The 21,279-nt window shown below is 44.4% G+C and overlaps 2 protein-coding genes across 2 annotated transcripts; both read left to right on the forward strand.

Moving 5' to 3' along the window:
- The first annotated feature begins 8,413 nt into the window (after nucleotides 1–8,413).
- On the forward strand, nucleotides 8,414–13,321 carry LOC9270011 (serine/threonine-protein kinase BSK1-2-like). Its single transcript, XM_015759019.3, has 9 exons — nucleotides 8,414–8,885; nucleotides 9,044–9,179; nucleotides 9,873–10,006; nucleotides 10,548–10,653; nucleotides 11,053–11,138; nucleotides 11,474–11,662; nucleotides 12,175–12,348; nucleotides 12,464–12,577; nucleotides 12,713–13,321. Exons 1-9 carry the CDS (start codon nucleotides 8,511–8,513, stop codon nucleotides 12,965–12,967), a joined length of 1,569 nt encoding a protein of 522 aa, XP_015614505.1. The 5' UTR covers nucleotides 8,414–8,510; the 3' UTR covers nucleotides 12,968–13,321.
- Nucleotides 13,322–14,347: 1,026 nt separating this feature from the next.
- On the forward strand, nucleotides 14,348–16,262 carry LOC4349267 (chitinase 8-like). The gene is made up of 3 exons (NM_001423092.1): nucleotides 14,348–14,676; nucleotides 14,766–14,877; nucleotides 15,629–16,262. The coding sequence occupies exons 1-3, from the start codon at nucleotides 14,376–14,378 to the stop codon at nucleotides 15,999–16,001; spliced, it is 786 nt and encodes a 261-aa protein (NP_001410021.1). The 5' UTR covers nucleotides 14,348–14,375; the 3' UTR covers nucleotides 16,002–16,262.
- Nucleotides 16,263–21,279: the final 5,017 nt, after the last annotated feature.

Raw genomic sequence — 21,279 nt, forward strand, 5'->3', positions numbered from 1 at the left:
AGAAAATTAAAAAAGGTCACAGGGCTGAATCAACAATTCAAGACGCATTCATTGCAAAGGGAGATGTTTAATGAGTAGATTGGGCATCAATCTAGGGCTAGGGTCGGTTTGGCACCACATGGAGTTGTATCTGTGCAGTTAATGTGCCACGCTGGAGTGATCAGTGACCAAACCCTTTTCCAGTGGTGCCATCGCCAACTTCTCCCTGTACTGAAGTTGACGTTTATCCGGCCAGCCATTTCAGCCTAACCTCACATTCCATTGCCCAACATTGCCAAGTTGCCAGCTTGGTTCTCAAGTCAAGATGATCCTCTGATCGTGAACTGACACCGGTTTCTGAACCTATGGCAAATCCTCATCCACACTGACCATGCATCCAACTGTAACATTCACACATACTCCTACATTATTAGTATAAACAAAACATCTGCACATTGGTTTCTGAATTCAGACAACTCAACTGACAGTCATCCGGGCCATCTGGCCATGCATCAGATCAACTGAATAATTAAGCCGTTTTTTTGCCACAGAGATTACCGTACTAATTGAAAAGGCGAAAGCAACATAGCAACAGTCTCGTTTTGAACACCAAACTTAACAAGAAAAGTGGCACATCACTTTTTTCACAAGTAGAGTAGGGTCAGTGCAGCCATGGCCGTCCTGAGCCTGAACAACTCCGGTACAGTAGTCTCTGCTGCAACACATCGATCGCCGGTGTGATTGGCCCGGATTTCATTGCCACCAGATCACATGAAGAGGAGATCAATGTAGCCTCACTCAAATAATGGAGAGAGAGAGAGAGAGAGAGAGAGATGATATGCAGATTCAATCATATGGATCCATCACTTGCACCATGTTTAGTTCCAAAATAATTCTTCAAACTTCAAACTTTTCCATCACATCAAAACTTTCCTGCACACATAAACTTCCAACTTTTCCGTCTTATCGTTCCAATTTCAACCAAACTTCCAATTTTTGTGTGAACTAAACACAGCCTTGCTGGCTGGCTGGCTAGCTAGAATGTTGCAATCCAAGTCAGCTTTGGACGGATGCAATCCATAATGCAAAAGAGAAGGACCCCCCAATCTTCTGGAATTCTGGTACCATCTGAAAGTCTCTGAAATCCAGAGTATACTGAAAATACTGAATCTAATCTAATGGCACATGCATAATTGGGTTGGTTGGGTAGGGCACCTCCTTTTGCTTGCTCTATGATTTTGGCCTGGATCTTGCGGTTTGCACATGGGGATGGGATCCAAACACCGCGTGCTTAATAGTATTTCAACTTAGGAGATCACGACGAGGATGATATTAGTCTTAGATTTGTTAGGACAGAATTCAAATCATTTTAATCGGAGACGAGACTGATGTGATGAGACCACTTGCGTGTGACAGCTCGTGCGGATTTAGTATATTTGTGAGTAGTGGAAAAGCTTCTTTTGTTTAAGACGCGCGCGAGCACGATGGGAGTAGCTACCAAAAGGAGAATCTCTCGTCGATCGCTCGCATGCACATCACGGACGATTTCTTTTTCGTCTTTGCAACCTTGGAATTATCAAGTGTTTTTTAGGCAACTTTTGTTTTGTTAATAAAGCTTTTTTTTTGTTATCCAATCTCTTGCTACTAGGAGAAAAAAAAAAGGACGATAGAAAAGGGGAGGAAAAGATGCGAAAGGGAGAACCACTGGAATAATTCATGATCGATCGCTTTGTGGCAATTTGGGCCCAGGAGATGAAGGAGATTGGATGGATGGGCCCAGATAATGCATGTCGCTAGCCTTTTTGGTGTTTGAGCCCACCTTAGATGCGCGCGTTTGGGCAAATTGGCACGTGATCAACGACGCCGCAATATGCGTACACGCGGGAGACGCATCGCGGTCGGTTGGACACGAGCTGATCTCGTGATGCTGCCGCTGCCTTCCTCGTCAAGGCCTCATCAGTTACCATATTCTCTAATAAATCAAGACAATTTATTTAAAAATAAAAATTAATTTATATGTGTATTTTTAGCGACATAAAAGCTAATATTTAAAAACACATTGAAAATATCTTAAAATCAACATCGAAAATTTAAATTTCGATTTTAACTTTAACTTATTAGGGCAACCAGCTCGAACTTGTGAACGGCATATACGGGAGATTGGATGCAACGGCACACGCGTTGTGGGGTTCACGCGTCCCAGCTCCCAAGCAACCCCATCTCAAAAGATTCTCATTCCCGACCAACCAACCATTCCAAGCAGGCCCAAAGTGTGGTGAGCCGGGCTATATTGTGAAAGCCCAATCCTGCTATTTGGGCCGGGTGCTTAGTGCTCGCTGCAGTTGTAGCAGAGTATTTTATTTATTTATTTATTTTTAATATTTATAATGTTTTTTTTGTCTTGCGTATCTATAATTCTATACCCCTAATGATATTTGGTATTGTAGGGGCTTTTTTTTTTTTTAGAGAATTCATTATATGCCATTGACTTTGTCACACGCCTACGATTTGCCACTGACTTTGCCATGTTACAATATGCCATCGACTTTTGCTTAACTTCTATGATTTACCATCACCGTCCGGTTAGCCTCCGTTAGCACTGTACAATTTTATGCAAATGACCAAAATACCCTTGGACAAAAACATCCAAAATTTGGATAAAATTATCAAAATATTATATTATAAATATAAGATTGTAAACATCCAGAATTTGGTCAAAAACTTAAAATCTGGTATTTCAGAATTTTTATCCAAATTTTGAAAGTTTTTGTCCCAAAGGTATTTAGATCATTTCGACAAAATTGTACAGTACTAACGGAGACTAACCGGATGGCAATGGTAAATCGTAGAAGTTAAGTAAAAGTCGATGGTATATTATAGAACACGACAAAATCAATAGTAAATTATAGACGTGTGACAAAATCAGTGGCATATAATGGATTATCTTCTTTTTTTTTCAATAACCTGGCAAACGGTCGTCGACCCACTCTAACTGGCAGGTGACATTAGGGGGTACAGATCTGTAAAACTCGAAAACAATAAATATTTTTTTAAGAAAATCTTGCAGCAGGTGGCGCCGCCACGGCGAGTTCATCCACAGCTACCAGCAGGTGCCAACCATTGGCACCAAATCACCAATCAACCACCAAGAAAAGGACGGTTTTTAAATACAAGTGTGTTCCGGTGGGCTCGTGCTCCATTATCCATCTGGGATCTGCGGTGCCCAGCAATTATCTTGCTTTTCCACCAAAAGAGATGATCTATCTAGCTAATAGGATGGTGCTTTTTTTTTCTCCCGGTGGTTAGAATACTACAAGTAATTATTTACAAGTGATTTAAAAGGACTTGAGCTATGTTTGCGGTTGGATAAAAGAACCTAGCATTCTTTGACTTCTTGTATTGTATAGATACATCATCTATCCTAAAATATTGCTACCTAATATGTGATTTGTTCCATTAAGACACCAAGGAGGACCCACCAAGGGTCAAATCTTCATGTACTAGGAAGCACGTGTGTAGTAGTTTATACGCGCGTGCGCATATACGTATGCCATGTAATAGAAGTAAAAAAACAATCTTATGTGTTATATACTCACTAAGTCTCATAAAAAATAAATCTAATAAAAAATATAACTTATATACTATAAATGTGAACATACTCCCTCCATCTTTAGAAAAGCCTAATTCTGGGTTTAAACCTGGATTGAGTTTTTTTTTGGGACGGAGTACTTGTTACTCTAGTTTTGTTACTCTAGTTGTATCTAGGCTTTGTTTAGTTCCACGTCAAAATTGGAAGTTTGAAGAAATTGGAACGATGTGACGGAAAAGTTGAAAGTTTTTGTGTGTTTAGGAAAGTTCGATGTGTCGGAAAAGTTGGAAGTTCGAATAAAAAAGTTTGAATCTAAACAAGGCCATAGTATACTGTACCAAACTTGGAATTCTGGAAAGGGCACGTCCACATCATACGCTCCCCACATAAGGGCTATGTTTAGTTCCTGAAATTGAGGAGAAGTTTGGGAAAAGTTGGTACTTTCTCCGTTTCACAATGTAAGTCATTCTATCATTTCCTATATTCATATTGATATTAATAAATCTAGACATATATATCTATCTAGATTCATTAACATCAATATGAATGCGGAAAATGCTAGAATGATTTATATTGTGAAACGGAGGAAGTAGTTTGGAAAAAAAGTTGGGAGTTTATATGAGTAGGAAAGTTTTGGATGTGATGTGATGTGATGGAAAGTTAGGAGTTTGGAGGAAGTTTGGTGTGAACTATACAGGGCTAAGATCTAAATTAAGGTTGTGTTTACTGTTTAGATCCAGCGGTGAAAATTTTTATCGTGTCACACCAGATATTCAGACACACATTTAAAATATTAAACGTAGACTAATAACAAAACAAATTGTAGATTCCACATGTAAACTATGAGACGAATTTATTAAGCCTAATTAATCCGTCATAAGCAAATGTTTATTGTAGTACCACCTTATCGAATCATGAAGTAATTAGGCTTAAAAGATTCATCTCACAACTTATAATTACAATTTTTTCTATATTTAATACTTTATGCATGTGTTGGATCTGACATGTGGGAAAACTACATGTGATCTAAACAGGTCGTAAATTAGATCGATCCGGCTGAGATGTGGGCCCCATGTGCAGGGTCGCGCACGTACGGTACGATGGGTCATTTCACCGTCGCACGCCGTGCACACGGACTGTGAAATCTGTCAGTAATCTGTCCATCAGTCAATCATTGCCGTCTGCTCTGTCACACTGGCACGTGGGGCCAGCAGTACGTGGGACCCACGTGCAGTGTCCCAGCGCCTGCACCGTACGTACGTTGCGTCACACGAAGCGCGCGCACGAGCGTGCAGTTGCCGTGTCATCGTGCGTGCGAGCCTGTGCCCGGGACCACACGCAGTGGCGGCAGGTCCAACGTGGCAGCAGTTAACCAATTTTTAAGAAGTTAACCAAGAGTAGTGACATCCAGGACTTCAACGTGGCAGCAGTGAAGACGGATAATCAAAATTAGACACGGAAAAATATGATTGCATTTAAATTGAGATTGAGGGAGTAAGTATTAGACTATTACGGAGTATTTATATATCTTAAAACAATACTATTATTTTTGTCTCCTTTATTTATCTTAAAATAAGTTTTTTTTACCAATCACGATATCAGAGTTTATAAAAGTAAAAGAATAATATATTAAAAGCAGATAAAAAATAAATAATTATATTTGAGTTTGATAAAGTAGGTTTTAGTGGTATGAGTAGGGTAGATAACAATTAACAAATGAATTTATTTCAGGGCATAACAGGTAGGGTGGTGGTAGTACAATTTCTTTACCATGAGAACAGTGGAAATTTGTTGTACGCGTGCACGTCGGTGTGTCGTCTTCGCCGTCGTCACCATCGTCGCCGACGTGCTCCGTGTCGCCAACGATGTTTGCCTTGTTTATATTGGAAGGTACAGTACTTGATGATGGTGCTCCGTACAACGTTCTCTTTTTACCTTAGGTGATGCTTATGCAACGTGCTCGTTTGTTTGTTTCGATCAATGGACTTAGTAGTACGTACGACGTAATTAAGGAGAGATGTATCCAAAACGACAACCAATGAGAGCAAGTACTATAATAATGTTGGATGTATTGTTTCTAAATATATTACATACGATTAGATTATGAGATGGAGAAAATAAGTGAAGAAAGAGAAGGGAAGACACCCCTCATGCTAAGGGGCGGATATAGGAGTAGGACAGCTAGGGCTAGAATCCTACTCCTATGCCCAAATATAAATTGAAATTATACTATAAATTTGAAAAATTAAAGACAAGAGACAAATTGTCGACGGGGGATACCCGTAGACCGGATATAGAGGATATTGGGGTACGCTGGTATGAGGATCTACGTAGTACGACATCAAGTAAACAGAAAACAAGGATTATACTGGTTTAGACCCCTTGATAGGTAATACCCATAATCCAGTTGATATGAGATTATATAGTGAAAACCACAGATTACAAAGGGAATAGCAGAACTCGATGATACCGACGAAACCGTAGTCGAGTTGATTCGACCCGATCACCTCGGCGACTTTGACTCCTGAAGGCTCCGACTTCGTAGGCTATGGTGGTTGTGTTGGCGGTGAGATTCGATGCCTTAGGTCCTCCCGGGGGGTCCCTTTTATACCGCAGGTCAGTTGGTCTCCAAGTAGAACTCGAAGACATCGGACCCTACATGATACAGTAACGACCCAGTTCTATCTGAGTAGGACTCCTTCCATCTGTGGAATCGTGATGAATTTCCTTAACGTATACAGAAAATATCCGTATACACGCAGGCATATCATATCAGTATACGACGTATATCCAAGGGTAGAGGATATACCTTATCCGTAACCCTGACACAAATTTATGTAGATAATACTAATTTAGTCCTACTCTAAGCATATTCTGGCTCCGCCACTACCTCATGTAAGAGACAACCTTCACACAAATTTCAAAAAAGAAGATAAAAGAAAGAGGAGATTGGACAAACAAATAAAATAAAATTATTGGGGATAGTATGCTAAAGATAATGTAGATGTGATATATTGCATATATCACATCTTATATTGCATATATTGCATATATCACATCTTATCTTACATGGATATAAAATTGGATGTGGAAACTACCCCTTTACAAAACTTGCTCCGACTTCTACAAATTTCTGCATACTACCTCTGCCATGTGTAAATTGTATTTAATTTGATACCTGCTGGTTTTTGCAACATAGCCATGCAACACCCATAATTACAAGGCAAAGTACACATCCGCGTGCAGCACATAATCTAGAGCTACGCGCATATTAGTTGAGTGAAATGCTTTTGCGTGGCAGACGGTTCATCCGTTCAATTTCTAGCCCTTGTTGACTTGAACGTGTCAAGGGTCACTCTTCATTCTTCACATTCAAAGCAACAGATGAGTCAAGTAGTACTAAAATAAAGCACAAGAATGGATCAATTCAGATGTAGGTATAGCCGTGTAGCCAATGCTTTACGCCGTGTTTAGTTCCAAAATATTTCTTCAAACTTTCAACTTTTCCATCACATCAAAACTTTCCTATATACACAAACTTCCAACTTTTCTGTCACATCGTTCCAATTTCAACCAAACTTCTAATTTTGATGTAAACTAAACACACCCTAGTTGAGTATTCTATACTGAGCAATTATATAACTACCTTATATTATCGCTTATAATGTCTTACTAAACACATGATTCAGATCCAACGTACAGACAAGACATCGATAAGAACATACTAGTATCTAAAAAGACATATATGGAACACCAATTATTATCACCCAATATGACTTGTGTAAAAATGGAATTATCTAGCATTATAGGTAGCTATTAGCTAGATTGACATGGTATGAAAGTGATAGCCACACAATTAGCAACCTAAGATGGTAAGACAAAATGCATTAAGTGCATTTATTGATAAATTTAAAATATTAGGTATGTGTCGGGATGAAAAGCCATTAGATATGTGTGGGGGTTCTAATCATCAAATTTAATGTAATGTACAACACTTAGTTTTGAGACGGCATTAGCCATATTGGATAAGACATACTTCACCTTGCATCCCCTCTTCACTAACCCCTATTATTCTCTCCCTATATTTCCCCCTCAACACCACCCTATTAGGCAACCCATCCTTTTCACGACATCGGTGGCATCTATCGTATCTAACCATAATAGAAGTACTTCATTTGTTATCCTACCCCTCCTGCCACAACTCTAGCACAGTCTAACCAAATCTTTGCACATTCTTTGTATCATGCCTTTTTCTCGTACTCGGTGACGAACCCTCAACTTGTGACTATTGATCGCCCTCGCCAACCACCATCGTCAATCTCTCCTCTAAACCATCGAAAAACAATACTACTCCTTTATCACATTCTAGCCTGTGCCAGAGAAGAGTGTGGCCATACATAGGTTGAGTATTTTGGATGGGTTGGGAACCCCTCTCTTTCGCATGTAAAATAAATTGATGGATTAATATATGATTAATTAAGTATTAGCTTAAACCATTAAAAAATAAATTAATATGATTTTTTTACCATAACTTTGTATATAAATTTTTTTGAAAAAAAACCCGCATCATTTAACAGTTTAGGAACACACCGTGTGTGTATGACGAGAGAGGTGAGGTTGGGACCAAGAGGTAAGAACACAGCTATAGAGTCAGTCCAGTCAGCCAGCCAGGGGTTACAAAGTACAAACACGGTCACATGACTCACAGTTGAATTTCGCCAAAAAGTTTGAAAGCCCCATGCGCAAAAACTAAACAAAAACCAAACCCGTAGAACCCGGAGGAGGGAGAGCGAGAGAGAAAGAGCAAGTTACAAAACCCGCCTCCTCCTCCTCTCTCTCCTCCCCGACCCGCACGAGCGCGCAGACGCAGCCCACCCACCACCACCCCCGCACGCGACGCGGCCGAAGCGAATACTTTTCCAAACTCCTCTCCTCACACTGTATGGGTTGCTGCGGCTCCTCGCTGCGGGTGGGGTCCCACGCGCCGGAGAAGCCGCCCCGCCGCGCCCGCCCCCCGCCGCCGCCGCCGCAGCCACACCACCCGCGCCGCCCGTCCTTCACCCTCAACGCGCACCAGGCGGCCGCCTCCTCCTCCGCCGCCTCCGCCGCTCCCGCCCCGGCGTTCGCGGAGTTCTCGCTGGCGGAGCTCCGGGAGGCGACGGGCGGGTTCGCGGCGGCGAACATCGTGTCGGAGAGCGGCGAGAAGGCGCCCAACCTCGTCTACAGGGGGCGGCTGCAGGGGGCGGGAGGCGGCGGCCGCGCCATCGCCGTGAAGAAGTTCGGCAAGCTGGCATGGCCCGACCCCAAGCAGTTCGCGGTAAGCGGGGAGGGGGGATGCATCCATCCAACCAAACAACCAACCAACGAACCAGCCGCTTGCGCGTGGATTTTGGGTTGCCGCGGGATTGGGGGGTTCGGGTTGGTTAGGCGTGGATTTGGAAACTGAGTTTGGTTTTGTGGGTTTTTGGTTTGCAGGAGGAGGCGAGAGGGGTGGGGAAGCTGCGGCACCGGAGGATGGCCAACCTCATCGGCTACTGCTGCGACGGCGACGAGCGGCTCCTCGTCGCCGAGTTCATGCCCAACGACACCCTCGCCAAGCACCTCTTCCACTGTGAGTTTCCTCCCTCCCTCCACTCCCCTGCAATTTAACTCCGGGTCTTTATATTCCCCTCCCATTTGATGATCCTGCCAACTATTCGACCCTTCTGGTCATAATGGATGTTGCTATGCTTCGTGTGATCTGATCCAAGCTTGTGCCGAGCTTATGTTATTGAAGTTGATAATACTTGACAAATGGAACCACCTAGGTGCCCAGCTCCTATCAGGCTACACAGTTTTTTCGATTAGTTTTGTCGGTTCAGTCTGCATTTAATTTACCTTTTCGTCTAATCTTTGGGAGTATTAGGCCATTCCCAACCCAATGATTAGGATGGTGTCCATAGCATTAAATAAGGTGCCACCTAGAATGAAAAATGATGTGGCAAGTGAATAAATGAGGAAAGAGAAGGAAACCATGTCTTGCATGAGACATGGTTTCTACACAACATCCAAGACATCATGTGAGATAAGGAGCATTGAATTTAAGTATGGAATAATAGTGTTTGCATTGGAAGAGTGGTGTCTAGTACTAGTTTCTTGATGATGTGGAGTTTATGAAAATCATGTCTAGTGTTTTGGGTTGGGAATGGCCTTAGTACTATCAAGTAAGGATTGCATTTATTGTTAGTGGTTAACGCGTATAAACAAGCAAAGCATTGGAAAACAAGTTAATTTTGATCTTAACCGTGCTTTTGCACTTGTGCAGGGGAAAACAAGGCTATTGAATGGGCTATGCGCCTCAGAGTTGCATACAACATTGCTGAAGCATTGGAATATTGTAGCAATGAGGAAAGGCCTTTATATCACGACCTAAATGCATACAGAGTACTCTTTGATGAGGTAAGCGATCAACCTGTCAAGTACGTTTCAATATGTAGCACCTGAAATTGTACATCAGGCAAGTGATTATTGTCTCTTGCCAACTGCCATTTTGTTGACGTAAGTGCCTTTCTTTATGGCTGGTGTTCAGTGTCTGTAGCAATACCTTAGGCCCCATTTGGTACGCATGAATTTCACAGAAAACTTACAATTTCATTTTGAAGGAGGCAGGAGAGCAGCCATATCTAGTTGACGTCTCAAAAGTGATATTTACTATGGCAGCTAGCCTTGATTTTGTGTCTTATCATTCAAGAAAACCAACAAGATTAAAGGGTCTGGGTGTTTAAGTTTGTCACCTATTTTGATTTTTCCCACCTCCAAGTGCTGGAAGGATTGGGAAAACCGACGGCAAATTTAGTTCCTACTATAGGAGCACGGCAAATCACGTAGACAAACTTGTATTGAGTCAAGTAGGCTTTGTAAGATCATAGTTGATTGCATTCAACAATTCAGCATGCCATCATGTTGTAAGAAAAGTTTCTAATTAACTTTCTTATCGCAGAATGGTGATCCTCGTCTATCATGCTTTGGTTTGATGAAAAACAGCAGGGATGGGAAAAGTTATAGTACAAACCTGGCATATACACCTCCAGAATATCTGAGAAATGGTACTTGATTTTTCACATTCTTGCTTACCAGTCTTGAAAACAAATTATCCAGTATTCTCTTTTCGGCAGTTCTCTTCACTTATCTGGGGGAACCATTTTTTAAAATCTCCTTGCTGTACAAAGTTTTGTTTATTGCTGTTAAAACAATAACTAAACTCCTTAAAGTGGAAGTCAATAAATATGTTGTCAAACTGGATTTTCTTGTAGAAGGGCCAGTAGATCAGTTATTCAGCTTATGGATTCCTAAATTAGTGCTCTTCAAGCCAACTTATTGGCACTTTTGTGAATGCGATGGAAACTATGTTCAGTGAAAATTTTGCATTTTCAAAGTAGCAAGGACTGACTAGAATAAAACAGGAGGAACCACAGAATTTATGAGATGCTTGTCTGTTCTTCCAGGCAGGGTCACACTAGAAAGTGTTGTATTCAGTTTTGGCACAATACTCATCGATCTTCTCAGTGGAAAGCGCATTCCTCCTACCCTTGTAAGTATGTTTCTAGAGTTCAATTTCCATTGTGTATCAGGCCACTTTCATCAATTGCAGGGTCACACTGACAAAGTTGTTTGAAATCTTCTATACAATTATCTTCCTTGTCTTTTTAGCACAAATATCCGACATCCATTTTTTCTATTTCAATGAATGAAAACATTTCCTAAGATGGATCTCGCATTTTAGCTCATACAAGTCGAGAATTGTTGGAATTCCTTGTGCGATGAGTACAATTCTTTTATGTGTCAAATATAGAGCTAGCAATTAACCATTTATTAAACCGTACAAGCAGTGATAGTCTGATAAATTTACGCATTTATCATGTGCAGGCACTTGACATGATAAGAAGCAGAAGCATCCAAGCAATAATGGAGACAAATTTAGAGGGAAAGTACTCTATAGAGGAGGCTACTACTCTGGTGGATCTTGCTTCAAAATGCTTACAGTATGAACCAAGAGATAGGCCTGATATTAAAAAGTTGGTTTCCATTCTTCAGCCTTTGCAAACAAAATCAGAGGTATTAACACTTCTTTTGCTCATTTTTTGTTTGTCGTGGAGATATGGATATAAGTAGATTTTGCAAATTGCAATATGAGTCTATGATATATTTGTCTGGAATACATTATTAAGACTGGGCAATCATGTATTATGGTGCCATATTTTATGAAATGATAGTTGTGCACCTTTTTCTAGTGCATGATGTCAAATAAAATAGCACACAGAGTAGTATGCAATTAATAACATTTTAGCAATCCAGTTATTAGCCAATTTGAACAAATCCCAAAACTCTACAGATTTACAGAACAAACAATACCATCATCTCTGCAGTTCATGCTTTTCTTGCGTTGCTACACAAGCTGATTTTATTGATCAAGTTGTGTTCAGTATTCTTATGTATGCAAAAATATGTAGGTTATTTTTTAAAAAAATGTTATAATTTATTAATGCTGTTCTTAGCAACAAAGTAGTTTTCAAATACATATATATCCTTGATGGTTAACCTTGTTTACAATGTAAAATACAAAACAGGTACCTTCTTATGTGATGCTTGGAGTTCCAAAGCCTGAAGAAGTACCAAAGGCGCCTCCCGCCCCACAGCACCCACTTTCTCCCATGGGAGAGGCCTGTTCCAGGATGGACCTTACTGCCATCCATCAGATCCTAGTTTCAACACATTACAGAGATGATGAAGGGACTAATGAGGTAAAGACAATATAGAGCACTGTGGCTCCACTCTTTTCTAGCTGGTTGGGATACTGGTCCCTCTCGACTGTTTTCTTCCTATGGGGACGTGTCTAAATTGTTCTCCTCTCTGCAGCTATCTTTCCAAGAATGGACTCAACAGATGAGAGATATGTTGGATGCTAGGAAACGTGGTGATTTTGCATTTCGAGACAAAAATTTCAAGCAAGCCATAGATTGTTACACTCAGGTAGGAGGCTGTATTATTTCTTCTTTATCATGAGACCTTCAATGTTCTAAAATTACCACTTTTCATGTAGTTCATTCATCCTCTGCTCGTTATCATTTTCCTTCTTGAAACATCTGCATGGTTATTGTTTCACAGTTTGTTGATGTGGGGACAATGGTGTCGCCAACTGTATATGCCAGACGGAGCTTGTGCCACCTTATGTGTGACCAACCTGATGCTGCACTCAGGGACGCAATGCAAGCACAGTGTGTGTATCCCGATTGGCCCACAGCTTTCTACATGCAGGCAGTGGCGCTCTCAAAGCTGAACATGCAGAGTGACTCTTTGGACATGTTGAACGAGGCATCACAGCTAGAAGAGAAGAGGCAAAAGAGCATAAAAGGTCCATGAAGAACTTGTTTAGGCTCAGAGAAGCGGCGTTCCAGAAGCTGGCACTTATCTGTAGTATATTGCGGGGTTAGGAGTTAGAAGACCTATTTGGAGAAGATGTTTACCGGCGTGTCGTATGATTAAAAAGGAAAACCCATTTGGTTTGGCTTCCTACGATAGGAGATGCATTTTTTTGGACCCATGTATATAACATCTGTTGAATAGTTAGAGCATGGGAGTTCATTTGTGGTGGCTAAAGAGTGTTGCTGGTTGTTCACAAGGGTCCTTGTAGGTAAAGTTAATAAAACATGTCCTATGTACAGAAATATTTGTTTGGAAGTACACCAATCCCATATAAATACATATTTGTGTGCATCGCAGTGCCGTTCTTCGACACGCCGTAAGGGCTTGTTTGTATATGTTCTTTTTCTAAAATTTTGCTTGTTTGTACATGGTTATTTAGTTTTTTCAAAGATGATTATATTCCTAACATCTGTATCATGCATGAAAATGGTGTTCAATGACATTTGAAGCTGCGGCAGAGAGTTGTGCATGACAAGAAGTCATACAGTTACTATAAGCAGTTGTGCGTATGATAGTACTCCCTCCGTTTCATAACGTTTTTCATAACGTTTTATAATGTAAAACTTTCTAGCATTGCTCATATTCATATAGATGTTAATGGATCTAGACACATATATATTTAGATTCATTTAACATCTATATGAACGTGGACAATGTTAGAAAGATTTACATATGAAACGGATGAAGTAGTATCTTCTAAAACCTGAAATCAAATGGCTGCAATGGACCAGGTCTCTGTCTACTAAGAATTAAAAGGCCGAAGACCATAGTACTTAGTAGGCTGGAGGCCCAATTAAATAATGCCAATTGGGTTTGATCTAATGCTGGTTTTCAATGTGGTTGTGTCTGAACGAACGGGTCTCACCGTCGCTGTGCAAATCTGACCCAATTTACCACAACCGGCTGCCAATGCCATCTCCCCTGCTTGGCTGGAGCGGCGCATTCCTCTGCCTTCCTGGAAATTCCATGCCTCGCTTACTACCATCCACAGAAACGATGGAAATTTTGAAAACTCATGTGCAAACGCCAAAACGCCACGGAAACAAATCAACAATTTCCTCTCCTGTCAATGAACTTGTGTGCACGACAACTCATCTGACAGTGATCCATCGTCCTTTTTCTTTGACTCGATGACTTTGTGAGAGATGTTTTATGCCGATTTTATCTACTAAAGTACTTACTAATCCTGCGGTTGATCCATCGCCGCGCGGTTCACGCGCCAAATGACGAGTCGAAATGTATGCGTAGTTTGACCACATGCATAGCTCACTGGAGAAGCTATTAGCTATATATACCGCTGCAATGCTCGCTAGCTTAGCTAAGCAACTGCAAGTGAAGCGGCGACATGACGACGACGACGACGAGGTTTGTTCAGCTTGCCGCGTGCGCGGCGGCGTCGCTGCTCGCCGTGGCGGCGAGTGGCGCGGCGGCGCAGGGCGTCGGGTCGGTCATCACGCAGGCGGTGTTCAACAGCATGCTGCCCAACCGCGACAACTCGCAGTGCCCGGCGAGGGGCTTCTACACGTACGACGCCTTCATCGCCGCCGCCAACTCCTTCCCGGCGTTCGGCACCTCCGGCGGCAGCGCCGAGCTCATCCGGCGGGAGCTCGCCGCCTTCTTCGGCCAGACCTCCCACGAGACCACCGGTACATTATTAGTTACAGTGTGCAGATTAATCTTACCGCCATTTTTTTACCATCTTGATCTGAGTATTAACCGTGGTAAATTAATTCAGGTGGAACGAGGGGTAGTTCTGACCAGTTCCAGTGGGGTTACTGCTTCAAAGAGGAGATAAACAAGGCGACTTCTCCACCCTACTATGGACGTGGCCCAATTCAATTGACAGGGTAACTATAATTAACTGCAGAAATATTTTTTCCCACTGCTTCAATAGAGAGAAGTAAATTAAACAACTATGTCATATCCAAAACATAAAAAAGAAAGATATCATCTTGAAAAGTACTGGAGTAGGAGCCACAAAAGTAAACCAATTTCGACCTGGTCGCAAGTTTACTTTAGCTCTTACATCTTTTTCTTCATGGTCCAACAATCCTATCTGTTGCCTGTACCTTCTTCACCGTAGTTACTCCCTCCGGACTGATAATATTAGTCGTTTTAAATAAGGGTATAACCAAATTTTAAAAGCTTTGATTATAAATAATTTCTAAAATATTTATCTTAAAAATATAAAAAACCATATGTGTAGATTAGTCTTAAAAAGTACTTCAATAAAATCATATATTTGTTGATATTTCTATATATATTATAATAGAAAATAGTTATCAAAGCTATTTTTTTAAGACCGTGTCCTTATTCAAAACGATAAGTATTATCAACATGGAGGGAGTATCATCAGATGCCATCTCTTCTTAAACTTAGCCACTTCTTTAATTAGCAGTATACTTCCTCTGAGTCTACATCAAAAAGTAGCTAAAAGAAGAAATAATTATATTAGCATTTGATGAAGTTAGGGTTTTTTTATATTGGTTCGTGTTGGATGAGTAGAAAATAAACTTATTTTAGGATGAAAGTAGTAAAATTCCTACCCTAACGAAACAGAGACCCAAATCTGATATGATAAAATGGTTTTTTTTTTAGGCAATCGAACTACCAAGCAGCCGGGAACGCGCTGGGGCTGGACCTGGTGGGCAACCCAGACCTGGTGTCCACCGACGCCGTGGTCTCCTTCAAGACGGCCATCTGGTTCTGGATGACGGCGCAGGGGAACAAGCCGTCGTGCCACGACGTCATCCTCGGCCGGTGGACGCCGTCGGCGGCGGACACCGCCGCCGGCCGCGTCCCCGGGTATGGCGTCATCACCAACATCATCAACGGCGGCATCGAGTGCGGCGTCGGCCAGAACGACGCCAACGTCGACCGCATCGGCTACTACAAGCGCTACTGCGACATGCTCGGCGCAGGCTACGGCAGCAACCTCGACTGCTACAACCAGCGCAACTTCGCCAGCTAGCTAGCTGAGTGATCGATCGATCCATCGGATTGTTATCCTATTGCATGATCGTTCGATCAGTTAGTACTACCAATAAAAACTGGCATGTAGTGATGTAGTATCCCAACATGAATAAAGGTCTTTAATCAAATAAAGGCAAATATCAATTGCTTTAACTGCTACAGGCACGACGATACTGATCTCACCCCAAAAATTTACACCATGTCACATGGAACGTTTGAACACATGCATGAAGTATTAAATATATACTACAAAATAACTAATTGTACAGATTACAACTAATTTGCGGGACGAATCTTTGAGCCTAATTGCTCCATGATTTGATAGTGTGGTTCTACAGTAAACATTTGCTAATGACGGATTAATTAGGCTTAATAAATTTATCTCACGATTTACTGAAAAATTCTGTAATTAGTTTTTTAATAATGCCCGAACACCCCATGCGACACCCTATATAATATCCAATATGACACGTCAAAACTTTACACCCCTAGATCTAAACACACCCTTAATATCATAATAGTTTTTTTAAGCCAGTCTCAACCCAATGACTAAGATGATGCCCATAGCATTAAATAAGGTGCCACCTAGAATGAAAGATGATGTGGCAAATAAATAAATGAAGAAAGAGAAGGAAACCAGGTCTTACATGATACATGATTTCTACACAACATCCAAGAAATCATGTGAGATAAATAGCATTAAATTTAAGTATATGGAACAATAGTGTTTGTATTGAAATAGTAGTGTCTGGTACTAGTTTCTTGATGATGTGGAGTTTATGAAAACTATGTCTAATGTCTTGGGTTGGGACTGGCCTTATAATGTCATAATAGTTTAATATATATCCAATAATTCCATACTATCATAATATTTATCTAAATAGTTTTTTATACGTGCTTTTTTTAAAAAAATGAATTGTCTAGTTGCGCTTTGCTTTGCTTCCTCGGAGATGGAGCAGGTGCGAGGAAATTGGCTCATTGACTTAACCGCCTCTCTAAAATAGACTCTCCAAACATCTTTATAGCAAGCTATCCATTTGATTTAGCAAGTCAAAGTCGTTGCTTGCTCCAACAGCTTCTCTATCTACCCTCTCTGTGTTAGAGTGCGCAGCTCGGCCCAACAATCGTGGGCCACCCAGGTCACATTGGGCCTGCTTCACCACAGGCCCAACCGGAGCCAAAACTTTAGGTCCTGGGCCTACACAACCCAAAAGACTAGTCTGATTGGTGAGTTTTAAGTCGTGTTCCCCCACTATCAATTACCGATGCAACCCATGTGACCCCGAAGACTTGTTACCTGGCCTCCCCACCATGTGACCCATGGAAATTGTTCTGAATTCCAAACCTTGAGCTCTGATACCACTTGTTAGAGTGCGCAACCCGGTCCACCAACCGTGGGCCACCCAGGTCACATTGGATCTGCTTCACCATAGGCCCAACCGAAGCCACAATTTTAGGTCCTGGGCCTACACAACCAAAAGACTAATCTGATAGGTGAAGACCGCCTCCACCTTTTAAGTCGTGCTCCCCCATCATCAATTACCAATGTGTGACTAAACCAAACACTCTACTACCCTTCTTCCTCCTCTTCCACCCCATTTTCCCCACTCACATCTCCCTTCCTCCTCCTGGACTACAGCCTCCTCCCCACACCCTCTCCTTCGATGCGGCGACGGCGGACGGCAGGCCGCGGGCGTGCGAAGCAACGAGCTGCAGTGAGCGGCGGCGGACTGTAGTGAGATGAGGCAACGCAAAGCTGGCGGGCTGCGGCGAGCGGAGGCGGTGGGTGGTGGCGAGCGGAGGCCGGCGACTGAGGCAAGCGGAGGCGGCGGCTATGGCGAGTTGAGGCTGCGGGCTGCCGTGAGCGGAGGCGGTGGCGGAAGCGGCAGGTGTAGGCCGGCGGAAGCGGCAGGTGTAGGACGGCGGCTGCAGCACCGCCTCCGCTGGCTGCAGTACGCCGCCGCCACTCGCATAGGAGAGGATGCGCGCACGGATGGTAGTCTCGTCGTTGTCCACCATCCTTTAGGGCTACGGGCGCCATTGTCGCGGCGAGCGCCGTCATCGTGGCAGGCGTCGTCGTCGCCGCATCGTAGCAGTGCTCCTCCCCGTGCCTCCTCGCGTTGTGCTCGAGCTCGCCGTCGAAATTGGGTGGGAAAGAGACGAATGCGAGAGAGAGAGGGAGGGGGTGGAGGAGATTGGCTATGTGGGGTCCACCATTGGCTAGCCAAATAGAGTGGCCAAATATAGCCAATGAGGAGGATGGTTTGGCCAGCCAAATAGCTTGACCGGTGAGTTGAAGAGGCTGTTGGAGAATGTTTTTTAGGTAGCTGTTGGAGATGCTCTTAGAGAACAAACACTTGATGACGTGACGACGGACGACTACCGATCCAACCGTTCCATGGTGCCGGCAGATTTGATCGGACGGTGCGTATAAAGCCTCTCCCCACGTCGGCGTCGACTTTGACGTGTAGTATTTTAAGAGGAGAGGCCGTGTTGCGTCTAGGCATTTCTCGGGTTGGGCTCAGCCCATGTTTACTTGGGCCTGCATCCTCGTTGGTTGAGCCCATAAGGCCTAACCAGGCCCGTATTTAGTTGGGCGCAGTTTCTGCATCCCAGTTAATCCTGATGACGTCGAACGGTGCGTTTGCCTAGTGACTATTAGTGGTAAAAACGGATCGTATTCGGATGGATAGTAGTCATATCATATTTTATACTATATTTTTTAAGCAGATTTAGAGCCGGTGCAGATAACATACGGATACAGATGTGGAGCGAATTGTTTGGGATATCGGAAATGGTGCGGAGCTGGTGAGAACTCGGCTCGGAAACGAATAAAAATTAATTGGATATGACATGTATATGCAATCGATATACAACATTTATTCATCCATATTATTTTCAACAGCAGCAATGGATCTAGCTCTTTTGCTTGGTGCCATTTTAGGTGTCTTGATGAGTGATGGACAATTAATTAAAATCCAACCAATATGAGCCATTAACCAACTGTGGCTTTGTGAAAACAAAGCTGAAATTTAACAATACATACAACATGTTTTAGTTAGGGGCTTAGGAGTACTCAGCATATATATTTGGAATTAGGAGGATACATGTTTTAGATCAATGGATATAGGCTGTACCTGGATGGGCTGGATTTTTACATGATAAAACTGCTCACGCCTAATGGGCCAAATTTAGTGTTATATTGTAACGCTCCGCTTTTCGCGTAACGTTAAAAACTAATTAGGCAAAATCCTATACGCAAAAATTTCGTTCTTTGAGTGAGAGTTTAAGTCGTGCCATGGATCTCAATTCAATCTCCATCGTTGTTCCCTCTCATCGCCATCAAAATCCTCCACCTCAAGTTTCCAATCCCGATTCAAGTTTCCGAAATCAAATCCTGAAATTCAATCGCCTCCTTTGAATCCGCACCAAATACTTGTCCCGATTCCACAAATATCCGAGTCCACCTTGAATCCATTCCTTGACTCCTCCCTGTTTCCCTGAGTCCAAGTAATCAAATTCGAAATTCAATTCCAAATCCAAATCCCTTCCAAATCATCTCTCTGCAAAAGTCTATTTGCCTCCCCCTTGGTCGTTGGGCCGATTCTTCCTTCCTTGGCCCATCTCCTCCCTCAGCCTCGCACGTGCGTTGCACGCGCCGAGCCGAGCCGAGAGAGAGCTCTCTCGCTCTCTCGTTCTTTCTCTCTCTTGATGCTTTCTCTCTCTCACGCGCCAACGTCGATTTCCCACCGGCATCGCTCAAACCTCCACCGCCTTCGCTCGTTCCCGCGCGCGCTCCCGCCATGGTGGCCGACCGCCCTCGGTCGCCGTTCGCCCTGGCCCGCCTGCGCCGCGCAGCCGCCAACGCCCACTCTGCCGCCGCCCCCACCTCTGCGCCGCAGCGCGCATGTGTCCAAGACGCGGAGGCAGCACCTTTCTCTCCCACGCACTCTCTCCTCCCTCAGCTCGCCCAAAATCGGCAAGGAGCTGAGCTCCTTTCTCCCTCCCCCTTTTTGCTTTTTCCCCGACCGGCGCCACCGTCACCTCCTTTGCCACCCGTGATCGCCTCTGTCACAGCTTGACCGCGAGTCCGCCACTGCCTCTCCTTGATCGCCCGTGCTCGGTTCCATCCCCTCGAAGCTCCACATCCCGCGCCTATAAAACCACAGCCGAGCCCCTCCCCTCCATCTCTCTCATTTTCGCCCCCACCGCGCCATTGCAGCCGAACAACCATCGCCGCCCTGTTGCCGCTCGACCCGATCTCGTTGTCGCCGTCCGCCGCCGAGCACCGGAGGAACCGGTGCGTGCGTGGGCGCGTGACGAGGAGCTCCGGGCGCCACCTCTCCTCTCTTCCTCCCCGGTCGCGCCCACTCGGTGCCGCGCCGTCCTACCGTCGCGACCACCTCGCCACGACTCCCTCCGATCCGCCGACGCCGTTTCCTCTCGTTGGTGAGCTCCCCGCCGAATCCTTTCCTCCTACCGCTCGCTATGCCGCGCCCGCCACCGCACGCCATAGCCTGACGCACGATGTGCCGCGCGCCTCGCCATTGCTCTGTTTCCGCCGCCGCGCGCAGTCACGCGCCGTCGTCGGGCCCCAGCTCGTCGACCACCCTCGCCAACACCGTCCTTGAGCTCCCTAGGACCTCCCCAAACCATTCCCTAGCACCGCCGTCGCCCGGCTTGCCTCCGCGCCGTGTCGCCCCTTGAGCCGCCGCATAACGCCACCGCGCGTGCGTCGCCGGTGACCATCGGGTCCCGCGTCACCGCGTGCGCGTCGCAACCCCATACCGGTTCGGCTAAGCCCGATCCTGCGCGCCCTTCACTCTTCTCGCGCGCGGCCACGTCGGCGTGCCGGCGAGATTGGCTGCCGCCACCAGCCGTTGTCGCGCGTCGTCTTCCTGATCCGTGCCGTGGAATGAGTTCCCCTTCTCCTCCTGCCGCCAGTGCTAGCCGCCCCTCCGGCTTGCCGCCGTTCGCCGGATCCCGCCACGCGCCGTGAGCCGTCCGATGAGCCGCCCGGCCTCCTCTCCCTTCCCCATCCGACGTGACGTCCACGTTGGCGCCACCTCAGCCGTCGGCCCCGCTTGAGCAGGTCAGCCGATGCCCAGTCAGCAGCCGCCCCCTCTCTCTTGCTCTTGGGCTTGGCCCAGTAGCCACCCTCCTCCTCGGCCTGATAAGTAAGACAAACAAAGTCCACATACACTCTCTTCGTCCAAGCCCAGTGTCCATCACCCAAGAGCTAAAAGTCCACAATTACTCCCTCCAATTGCTCCTCT

This window comes from Oryza sativa, chromosome 10 (assembly GCF_034140825.1).
Source record: "Oryza sativa Japonica Group chromosome 10, ASM3414082v1".
Taxonomy (NCBI): domain Eukaryota; kingdom Viridiplantae; phylum Streptophyta; class Magnoliopsida; order Poales; family Poaceae; genus Oryza; species Oryza sativa.

Excerpts from the sequence above, each read along its gene's own strand:
- LOC9270011 (XM_015759019.3), top strand. The coding sequence starts at position 8,511 with ATGGGTTGCTGCGGCTCCTCGCTGCGGGTGGGGTCCCACGCGCCGGAG. Across the intron at positions 9,180-9,872 it reads CGCCAAGCACCTCTTCCACT|GGGAAAACAAGGCTATTGAA; the intron begins GTGAGTTTCCTC and ends GCACTTGTGCAG. Across the intron at positions 10,007-10,547 it reads ACAGAGTACTCTTTGATGAG|AATGGTGATCCTCGTCTATC; the intron begins GTAAGCGATCAA and ends TTCTTATCGCAG.
- LOC4349267 (NM_001423092.1), top strand. The coding sequence starts at position 14,376 with ATGACGACGACGACGACGAGGTTTGTTCAGCTTGCCGCGTGCGCGGCG. Across the intron at positions 14,677-14,765 it reads GACCTCCCACGAGACCACCG|GTGGAACGAGGGGTAGTTCT; the intron begins GTACATTATTAG and ends AAATTAATTCAG. Across the intron at positions 14,878-15,628 it reads GGCCCAATTCAATTGACAGG|GCAATCGAACTACCAAGCAG; the intron begins GTAACTATAATT and ends TTTTTTTTTTAG.